Below are 10,442 nucleotides of genomic sequence, written 5' to 3'. Positions count from 1 at the left end.
TAATGTAGACCTTCACTTTTGTTTTCCTGTTTCATAGCCTCTCTGAATTATATCTGCTTTTCATTGATGATAATGTCCTCAGTAAACCAAGCATTTGGATGTTATTGAGTGGCATTTATTATTTTACAGTTCTGGAGATTAGAACTTGGAATTGAGTTTCTCCAGGCTAAAATGAAGGTTCACCAGGGCTGACTTCCTTCTACAAGGTCTAGGGGAGAGTCCATGTTCTTGCCTTTTTCAGTTTATAGGCTGCCTGCCTGCATATTGTGGCTCCTGGACTGCTTCCATTTCCAAAACCAGCAATGGGCAGGTGAGTATGTCTCATGTTGCATTGCTTCTGCCTCCATCTTTCATTTATAAGGAACCTTGTAATTACATGGGGCCCACTTGGATAATCCAGGATAATTTCCTCACACCAAGGTTAGCTGATAGCTGTTAGCTGGTTAATTCTTCTCTCCAGGTAACCTAACATATTCATGTATTCTAAAGATTAGGATGTGAGCATTTTGGGAGGACCATTATTCTGCCCACAACACATAATTTGTATACACTGACTGAACTGATTACTTTTTCAGTATCCTATTCCAATAGCACTGTCCTACAGCAATAATTATAATGATAATAACAGGTTATAGGCTAACTATATAAGAGATCAAAAGATCAAATAAAAAGTTATTATCACAGATCTTCTAAAAATGTTTAAGACATTGGCAGGTAGCTTATCTTTCTTGAGAAATGACTCAGCCAAGCAGCAGAAGGATTCATTTAGGTAACATTTTATTTGTTAGAGCAAGATTTGACAGACTTCATTTTAACAGCTGTAGAAATTAAGTTAAAATCACAACATTTGGTGTATTGGCATACTTTTACAGGTAAGTGCAGAACAATTACATATATTTTGAAATAAAATCCTTGCTTCTATATTTTAATTTGAAGATTGGAAGGTAGAAGACTTACATTTTAGGAGATATGTTTTACTAGTGGAAAACTGTCAGAAAATATATTCTCTGTGGAAGTTTATACAGTCAGTTCTCAGTGATCTCTTTGTTATAAATAACATTTTTAATATGTACTTTTCTGAACAGAAAAAAATAGCAATTCACTTTATGAATACTTTCATATTTACAGTGCCCTTTTAAAAATAGTAAGTTAAAAGGGAATATTGCAATGTGAACTAATATTTCTAAAATTAAAAGAAATAAAAAACTCAGATATATGAGTCTAATGAGATACAGTATTTTTCACTGCACTGAAAGGTTATGGAATAGAGCACTTCAGGTTTATATACATGATTTTTACATTTACAGGCATGAACAATATTATATTCTGACACATTTATGTACTACTGAATAAGCATTTGAAGTCACAATCTGTGAAATAAGTATAGAAAGAGCATATATTTCATTCTAATATTAACATAAAAACAGAACAGAAATGTTTAGTTTTTTTTGTGAAGTTTTGTGTTTTCTATTAGAATAGAAAATTGATGCAACAAGTACAAGTCTAAGTTGTTTCAGTAAAACTTTAAGTTCAGAACAACTCATGGAATTGTAAGATGTGTTTATTCAACTCTCATCTATTTTACAAAGTCTGCTCAAAATACATCTCATTGTTATAACATTCACTCTCTGTTTACTGTTTCATATTCTACCCCTTCATTTTCTTATGCTCTACTTTCTGTAACAGAGCTCATTACCAAGGTGATAGAGGACTAGTTTCAAAGGCAACACGAGTCACAATAATATCAAGCCAGTGGGTTTCCTTCAGGACAGTCATACATTTTTATGTGTTAGAAAGAAAATCTTTCCTTGGGTGCAGTGATATCATTCTGAAAAACTAATTACTTTCCAAGTATCTGCATTACTATTTTTGACACAGCTAAGTAAGTCATGTAGAAAAGCTTACTATAGCTGTATGGTACATAATTGTATCTTGTATTATCTACAGTTCCTACACATTTATACACTGGCCATCCACAGCTGGGCATTTTTATTTCTGCATAACAATAACCATCCATAGTTCTGTTTACCTCAAACATCCGAAACAACAAGGGACATTTTTGAATAATCTATAATATTCTTCTTGGATCTAAAAAAAATAAAAAAAAATAAAATAAGAAATGTGAAACATAATTGCAACAATCACATCAAATTATTTTCAAATCACATTAAACTTATATTTGGTTTTATAAATTATTGTTGCTTTCTGATTATATGTCAGAATACACTCAACTGAATGTAAGCTGTATTATCTATATTCCTACTAGCAAGTTTTTAAAAGCACATTTTGCTATGAACAACAGGTGTTCTGATTATTTCAATGTTAAGATGTACTGCATTTAGGCAATAAAGGCACAAGTTATAAATTTATGAAAATGAGAATTTTTATCAATTTGTTCACTCATGCTACATACATATACTAGAACGTTGACAAGAATAGCAAATTCTTTACCTTTCTAGATAAGATACACAAGAATAAGAAGATGAACATCCCCTGAAAAGCATTGCTGACGGTGAAGAGATAAGCTGTCACCACCGATGCGTGTACAACATGGAGAACGCCAAAGATCCAGGTGGTACCAAGGAGGAAAAGGAGGGCAAGAGCTCCTCGGGCACAAGACCTGGAAGAAATTTGCAATGTTCCAGCTGAGAAAGCTATGAAGACTTAACACGTCCTCAAATCCCTTAAATTTTGTAGGAAGTTGGAATAACCCAGAAATCTTTGGTAAAGCCCAACGAGAATTCTGAAACTGATAAACTGTGCCATAGTTACATGGGACAGGCTAGCGTAAGTGCACTGTGGCTGAGACATGTGTCCAAATTCACGGCAGCATTATTAAAATCTGGTAGTTTTGAGAAATTTCCTTAATCTTAAGATATGCTCATCTGGTATACTACAGTATGTATGCTTTGATTTCAAAATTAATGTTGCAGGAACTCCTGGAGCTAAGACATATAGCTGTTAGGAAGCATTCTCCCTAAGAAACCTTGAAAAATATACCATGTGGATTTAGGTCAGCACATAGGCAGGACATCAAAGGAAGCGTCTGCTTTCCTTTTAGGCTCAGTAGAGAAGAACATGTAAGATATAAAACATTTTTTTTGGGGGGGGTTTCCAATACAGTTACTTCAAAGTAAATTCATGTTAGAATGCTGATTTCTTAAACACACACACACACACACACACAGGAACATACTCTCTTACATATTTTCAACTTACCGCCTCTGAGTTTTGGTAAAACATTCAATCCAGCTCACTGAGGACACTGCCTTGAAAATGAGGCAACTGATGCTTATTTTCTCATTCATTCTTACTGCAATCATTCTTTACTGCAGAAGATATTTTTGCAGTGTACCACAGAAAATGAGTCATTTTCAACTTTATTAAAACCAGCAACTTACATGTTACTATGAATGGTGAGGAGTAAAAGAAAGTAATAAAACATTTGCTAAATTCTAACTATAAATCTTGTGCAAGATATTGAAACTACAGAAGTGTTCCCAAGCGACCCAAACATCAGTTGTTTCTAATGTTCCCTACAGTACACTTCAGTTTTTCCTGAACAAACCGCTTACAGGATCTCAATAAATCAGTTTTAAAGGGCAGGAGGTGAGGAAAAATCATGGCAGCATGCAAACTAGGAATCACAAGAAAGAAACACAGCTACTAAGCTCTGAGAACTGCTTTGAGAAGAAGATCTTAAGGCTGGCTTTTGTCTTAAAATGTAGTCATTATTCTGCCCCCCTGCAAAGGGGAGTATGTTCAAAAAAGATTACTTATCATTTGATCTGTGGTGATTACAGGCTTATTAAACATATTAAGTGCTATTAAGCAGTAAATATTTTAAATATGATGGGAGAAAATGTGAAAAAATAATTTAAAAACTGCCTTCCAAAAATTATCTGCACTTTAAGTTACTAAAGCTTTGAATTGCTAAAGAAAATACAATCGAAGAAATGCTTACCTTATGTTCTCATAGCAACTAACTTCTGGTTTCAACCCCGCAGTGTGACGAAAAACTTTGTATATGATAACTCCAAATGCCAAGAGATTAACCTGAGAAAATAATTTCAAGAGATAATTTTCATAACAAACTAGATACATATATGAAATAAACACATGGCAAAGATATAAAATAAATAGAAACCAGCAAACCATGGCATTTTTATGTATATTAAGAAGTACAAATCCTCTGGTAGACGTATGCAAACAAAGATGTGGTTGATCTTTACAATACCACTGAAAATTGTCAGTACGAGTCATAGTAGTACAATTCGCCAGACTGTATTAAGCACCTGTTCAAGGATTTCTTCAGATGTTACGATCATGTCTACAGATTGATGAATATCATCTTCTGCCAATAATATGGGTAATATACATATTAAGATAAATTTTGGTTTGAAAAACTTAATGAATATCAGAGAAATCAAATTTTTGTTCATTAAATTGCTATTTCTTTGAAAAGAAGTTTTAGTGATAATTCTGTCAATCCTTTGAAAATTTTAACTAGAAAAGAGAAATTTGAAAGGAAATTAGAAAAAAACACTCTCAAGTTCTATCACTATAAAAAGTTTGAATAAATTTTGTTTTGTATGGTTCCTCTAGCTATCTCTCTTAATATTATGCTGAGATTTAATTTTCCTGAATTTAACCTCATAAACTTTCAAAATGAATGTTTCAGTGAAATATGTTTGTTTGAAGACATGTACATTTTATGGATAAATATTTATATTCTATAATATATATTCCCAAGTATGGGTTATACAGAATGCACAGAATTTTTACCCCTTCTAAAATGACTTTATTATGAAAAACTTCCATTTCCTTTTTTTCCTTTTCTTGTATTCTTGGAGATTTATAAGACATATTTATAGTGTCAGAGGATTAATTGAGGGATATATTTTAAATGTACATTTATTTTAACAAAAGCATATTAATAATGTGAAATATTAAAATTATAAAAATAATTTGTAGATTAATCTTCTATTGAATATATTTTATTAACCCAAACAGATTTTTCAAAAGCATTTTATAACAGCAGTAGCAAAGTGCAGTATTTTAATTTTTGGCTAATTCTTATACTAGTATTTCAGAAACTTAGAGAAAAATTATGTTTTTTCTTCCATATTCTAAAAATTTTACATCAGGTCAGTTCAGTTCAGTTCAGTCACTCAGTTGTGTCCGACTCTTTGCAACCCCATGAATCCCAGCACGCCAGGCCTCCCTGTCCATCACCAACTCCCGGAGTTCACCCAGACCCACGTCCATTGAGTCAGTGATGCCATCCAGCCATCTCATCCTCTGTTGTCCCCTTCTCCTCTTGCCCCCAATCCCTCCCAGCATCAGAGTCTTTTCCAATGAGTCAACTCTTCGCATGAGGTGGCCAAAGTACTGGAGTTTCAGCTTTAGCATCATTTCTTCCAAAGAAATCCCAGGGCTGATCTCCTTCAGAATGGACTGGTTAGATCTCCTTGCAGTCCAAGGGACTCTCAAGAGTCTTCTCCAACACCACAGTTCAAAAGCATCAATTCTTCGGCGCTCAGCCTTCTTCACAGTCCAACTCTCACATCCATACATGACCACAGGAAAAACCACAGCCTTGACTAGATGGACATTTGTTGGCAAAGCAACGTCTGTGCTTTTGAATATGCTATCTAGGTTGGTCATAACTTTCCTTCCAAAGAGCAGGCGTCTTTTAATTTCATGGCTGCAGTCACCATCTGCAGTGATTTTGGAGCCCCCCAAAATAAAGTCTGACACTGTTTCCACTGTTTCCCCATCTATTTCCCATGAAGTGATGGGACCAGATGCCATGATCTTTGTTTTCTGAATGTTGAGCTTTAAGCCAACTTTTTCACTCCCCACTTTCACTTTCCTTAAGAGGCTTTTTAGTTCCTCTTCACTTTCTGCCATAAGGGTGGTGCCATCTGCATATATGAGGTTATTGATATTTCTCCCGGCAATCTTAATTCCAGCTTGTGTTTCTTCTAGTCCAGCGTTTCTCATGACGTACTCTGCATATAAGTTAAATAAGCAGGGTGATAATATACAGCCTTGACGTACTCCTTTTCCTATTTGGAACCAGTCTGTTGTTCCATGTCCAGTTCTAACTGTTGCTTCCTGACCTGCATACAGATTTCTCAAGATGCAGGTCAGGTGGTCTGGTATTCCCATCTCTTCCAGAAAATTTTACATAGCTTTTGAAAATCATAGGGGTTTCCTCAAAGGCTCAGCTGTAAAGAATCCACCTGCAATGCAGGAGCCACAGGAAGATCTCCTGGAGGAGGAAATGGCAACCCACTCCAGCATTCTTGTCTGGAAAATCTCATGGACAGAGGAGGTGGCAGGGTACAGTCCGAAGGGTCAGAAAGAGTAGGACAAAACTGAGCAACTGAGCACACACACACAGCACTGAAAATGGTATTTATTAGTTACTGTTACAAAAGCAGTATAAAATAATAGATCAGCTAATTTCATATTGTCATGTCTCCATGGAGAGGTTCTTGACAGAAACTCTTAAGAGGAATATGGATCTAGTCCCTTCTCCTGCTTCCAAATATTTACTGCTTCAAATTATATGATTAATAAATTCTTATTAAGTAAGAAGCCCATACAAATAAAAGAATTCAGCAATTGTAGAGGAGAGATAAAATATATTTAAATTGATTCAGTTGACAAGTTTCACTCTGTTACATACTCAAACAACTAAATGGAATGACAATTTAATAATATTTGATTTCATAAATAGTCTTTGCTACTTATGAAAGAGAGATGTTTAGTATTTTCTAGGTTTCTATAGCTACAGCTTCTTTAAATAAATTTGGGAACAGTTGTATTTAATTTTATAAATATTTTTAAAATAAGAAACTGTATTAAAATTTGGTTAGTATAAATAATATACTCAAAATATTATTGGTTTGAAAATCTTCAGAGAATTTTATGTGGTGTTTATATTGAACTTATCTCAACAAAAGAAGAGTTGTAAGATAAAATAACATTAAATTTTAAAATGATTGTTCACTAATGCATAAATTTTCCAAGTTAGTGGTTAACATTTATAATCTTTATTAGAGTTTTTTAAAATTCTAATTTGGATAAAACATGTTTGAAACACAGTTGCTCTTATGGTTTCTCAGAAATGCATATGCATTTTGGATATGCTTTTACATCATATGCTAAAATAATGAAGAATAAAATGGAACATTCTCTATGGGTGATCTAGTTCTGGAAAGTACATGTTTTCTACATAAAAGGGAAAATGTTTACACATAAAATAGGTGCTGCTATAGAAACAGGAGACTGATTCTTAGTCCATAAACATATTTTCCCAATTGTAAGATAAAACAGCTTAAAGCCTTTTTATCAAAAAGTGTTATGGTTTTATGCAATGAAAACAATCAGAAATACATTGTATTATTCACATTTGATGACACTACCAGTTGCTCAGTGGTAAAAAATCTGCCTGCCAATATAGGAGAAACTGGAGATGTAGCGTCAATCCCTGAGTTGGAAAGACTCCCTGCAGGAGGAAATGACAACCCACTCCAGTGTTCTTGTCTGGGAAATCCCATGGACAGAGGATCCTGGCGGGCTATAGTCCATGGGGTCTCAAAAGAGTAGAACACAACTTAGCGACTAATCAACAATGCAAGTATATGGAGCATTTTATTTGCATGTATTTGAAACATCTTATAAAGGGTCCACTAAGTGTCTGGTATAGTGGTGAGGGCTGGCTACATTTAGCATTTAAACCAGAACTTGATCAGAAATGAGGGAGAAAGGCATTTCATGATGGAAAATGGCATTTTTAAAAAGCCATGAGACTTAAAAGAGTCAAGAATGTGGTATGTCTTTAAGGAAAACAAAGGGAAGAGTAGCAGGAGGCAAGATAGAAAGAGATGAAGAGTACTTAGATTTTATCTTGAATGCAAAGTTTTTTTATTCTTGCACTCAAGAATCACTTATGCACTATAGTCCCTTTCCAAAAGAAACTTGCAGTATAATGGGGGAGATGGCCAGTCAACAGGCATGTACAATTCTATTCAGGAAGTACCATGCAGTTGTCTGCAGAGTAGAGAAGGACACAGGGATGACACTCTAATGTATGATTTCTAGGCCAGTCTTGAGTGACCAAAGGAGTACAACACAGAGAAAATAAGTGATTTGTCTGGATCTCAGTCACTGGACCTATCTACATATACTTACTTGCTCAGACTCAGTGGATTCAAATAAGATCCTTAGGCTCTATCTGACTTTTTCACTTGGAAATCCAATGGACATAATTAATTAAAATGTCAAAAATTGAACTACTGTTCTCCTACAGAATCTATTTTTGCTGTAAACTTTACCAACTTATATCTTGTTTTCTAGCAGTAATCAAGTTTATTCATCAACAAACCTTTCATCTTTACCTTCAAAACATATTTGGAATATGACCACCACATAACGTCTTTACATTTCCATCCTGGACGAGGACACTGTCATGCCTCTCCTGGGCTAAAGCTTCCTAATTAGTCTCTCTGCTTGCGTCCTTGCCTTCCTACAGTCTTTTCTCGTTATAGCAGAAAGGTTGACCTTTTAAAATGTAAGTCAGATCATTTCTTTAGTCTGAACCTTCCCATAGCTTCCTATTTGAGTTAAACCTGAAAATCTCCCAACAAGGTCTGAAATGATATATTTCTTCCTTCAAATTCTACTTCTCTCTGCTTTGATCAGTTCACTCCACTCACACTGGGTTCTCTGTTCTTCCTCCAGCACACAAAGCATGCCTTCAGGTTACTGTCCTTGCAGGACCCTTAGATAGCCCCTTAGCTCATTACCTCACCACCTCTGTTTAACGCTGCTTACCTACCTACAGACTCCCAGGGTAGCTTTGTGAAAAACTGAAACCCAAATGATAAAATCAAATCTGAGTTCAACTGCATGGAAATGTAGAGCATGATGGTATTTTTTACTGTTTTGGACAGTGCAAATTCTGTATGTCGACATGTTCTTCCCTGGCTTTCATCAGTAGAAAACTGACAAAAACTTTCCTTAACTAAACTATAGTCAAGTTTCTCTGAGCCCTCTCCTCATTCAGGCCTTGGCCCTGGGCTTCAGTGCCATTTCTGCAATGTCTAGTTTTAGCAGGAATTCTGGTGAGTCAGCTTACAGAGGATTCCCCCACCCCCCCTTGATATGTGATCACTTTCAACATTTAATCAAATTTTTCATCTCCCATCATTGATATCTGATCACCCTGGCCTGCCATTCAGCAAGAAAGCTCTTAAAATAAGTTTAGCAAGAATTCTCCCTACACTTGATGTCTTGGTAATTTTCCATTCACAACCCCCACACATAACCTGTTCTTAGGCTATAAATCCCCGGTTCTTCTTAGAGTATTCAGAGTTGTTCTTAAGCCCTTCTATTTTGATAGTTTTGACACGCGTATCACAATAGTCTTGAATGAAGTCTTACTTACCATTTTAACAAGTGTCAGAATATCTTTTTCCTTGACAAAACTCAAAGCCAAATCCAAGGTCATATTATAATTTTCAGCAAATTTGGGGTAACTGGAAAAACCTACATTTACTCCTTTTACACTGCCTCATTCTCTCTTTATTCATAAATACATAAACTACTTTACATTCTTTTTCTAATAGAGTTAAGAGTTAGTATCACCTAAAGGCACATGCTATGGTTTTTCCAGTAGTCATGTATGGATGTGAGAGTTGGACTGTGAAGAAGGCTGAGTGCTGAAGAACTGATGCTTTTGAACTGTGGTGTTGGAGAAGACTCTTGAGAGTCCCTTGGACTGCAAGGAGATCCAACCAGTCCATTCTGAAGGAGATCAGCCCTGGGTGTTCTTTGGAAGGAATGATGCTAAAGCTGAAACTCCAGTACTTTGGCCACCTCATGCAAAGAGTTGACTCATTGGAAAAGACTCTGATGCTGGGAGGGATTGGGGGCAGGAGGAGAAGGGGATGACAGAGGATGAGATGGCTGGATGGCATCACTGACTCGATGTACATGGGTTTGAGTGAACTCTGGGAGTTGGTGATGGACAGGGAGGCCTGGCGTGCTGCGATTCATGGGGTTGCAAAGAGTTGGACACGACTGAGTGACTGAACTGAACTGAAAGGCACATGACTTCATTTACTAAGAGGTGGAAATTAAGTTGAAACTCTTTGCACTTTACATGGTCTAGAAAGTATCTTCAGGGAGGGAATATTTTGTTAAATAAGCATGAACAGTGTGAGATATGATAAAAACAAAACTCAGAACAAGATTATATAGAATTAAAAAAAAATTTCTAATAACAAGAAATAGTTTGCAATTATTCCAGAAGTAATTATTTTGAAAATTTATAAATATCTATATTTTAGATTAAATAATTGGAAAGATACTATTAACACTGTCAATAATAACAAACTTGAATGCTTCAGTAAAGCTTTAAAATATAA

General features: G+C 35.3%; 1 protein-coding gene across 4 annotated transcripts in view; it reads right to left on the bottom strand.

Annotated features, from left to right (window-relative positions):
* Nucleotides 1–760: 760 nt before the first annotated feature.
* ADGRL4 (adhesion G protein-coupled receptor L4) overlaps nucleotides 761–10,442 on the bottom strand; it is a 140,907-nt gene continuing 131,225 nt past the window's right edge. For all 4 annotated transcript variants that reach the window (NM_001076908.2, XM_059884708.1, XM_010803395.4 and 1 more), the window contains 3 exon segments: nucleotides 761–2,088; nucleotides 2,452–2,620; nucleotides 3,965–4,056. In NM_001076908.2, the coding sequence (NP_001070376.1) occupies nucleotides 2,026–2,088; nucleotides 2,452–2,620; nucleotides 3,965–4,056 (324 nt within the window). In that variant the 3' untranslated portion in view covers nucleotides 761–2,025.

Source organism: Bos taurus, chromosome 3, assembly GCF_002263795.3.
Source record: "Bos taurus isolate L1 Dominette 01449 registration number 42190680 breed Hereford chromosome 3, ARS-UCD2.0, whole genome shotgun sequence".
Lineage (NCBI taxonomy): Eukaryota > Metazoa > Chordata > Mammalia > Artiodactyla > Bovidae > Bos > Bos taurus.
This window is presented reverse-complemented; position numbering and strand designations above follow the sequence as displayed.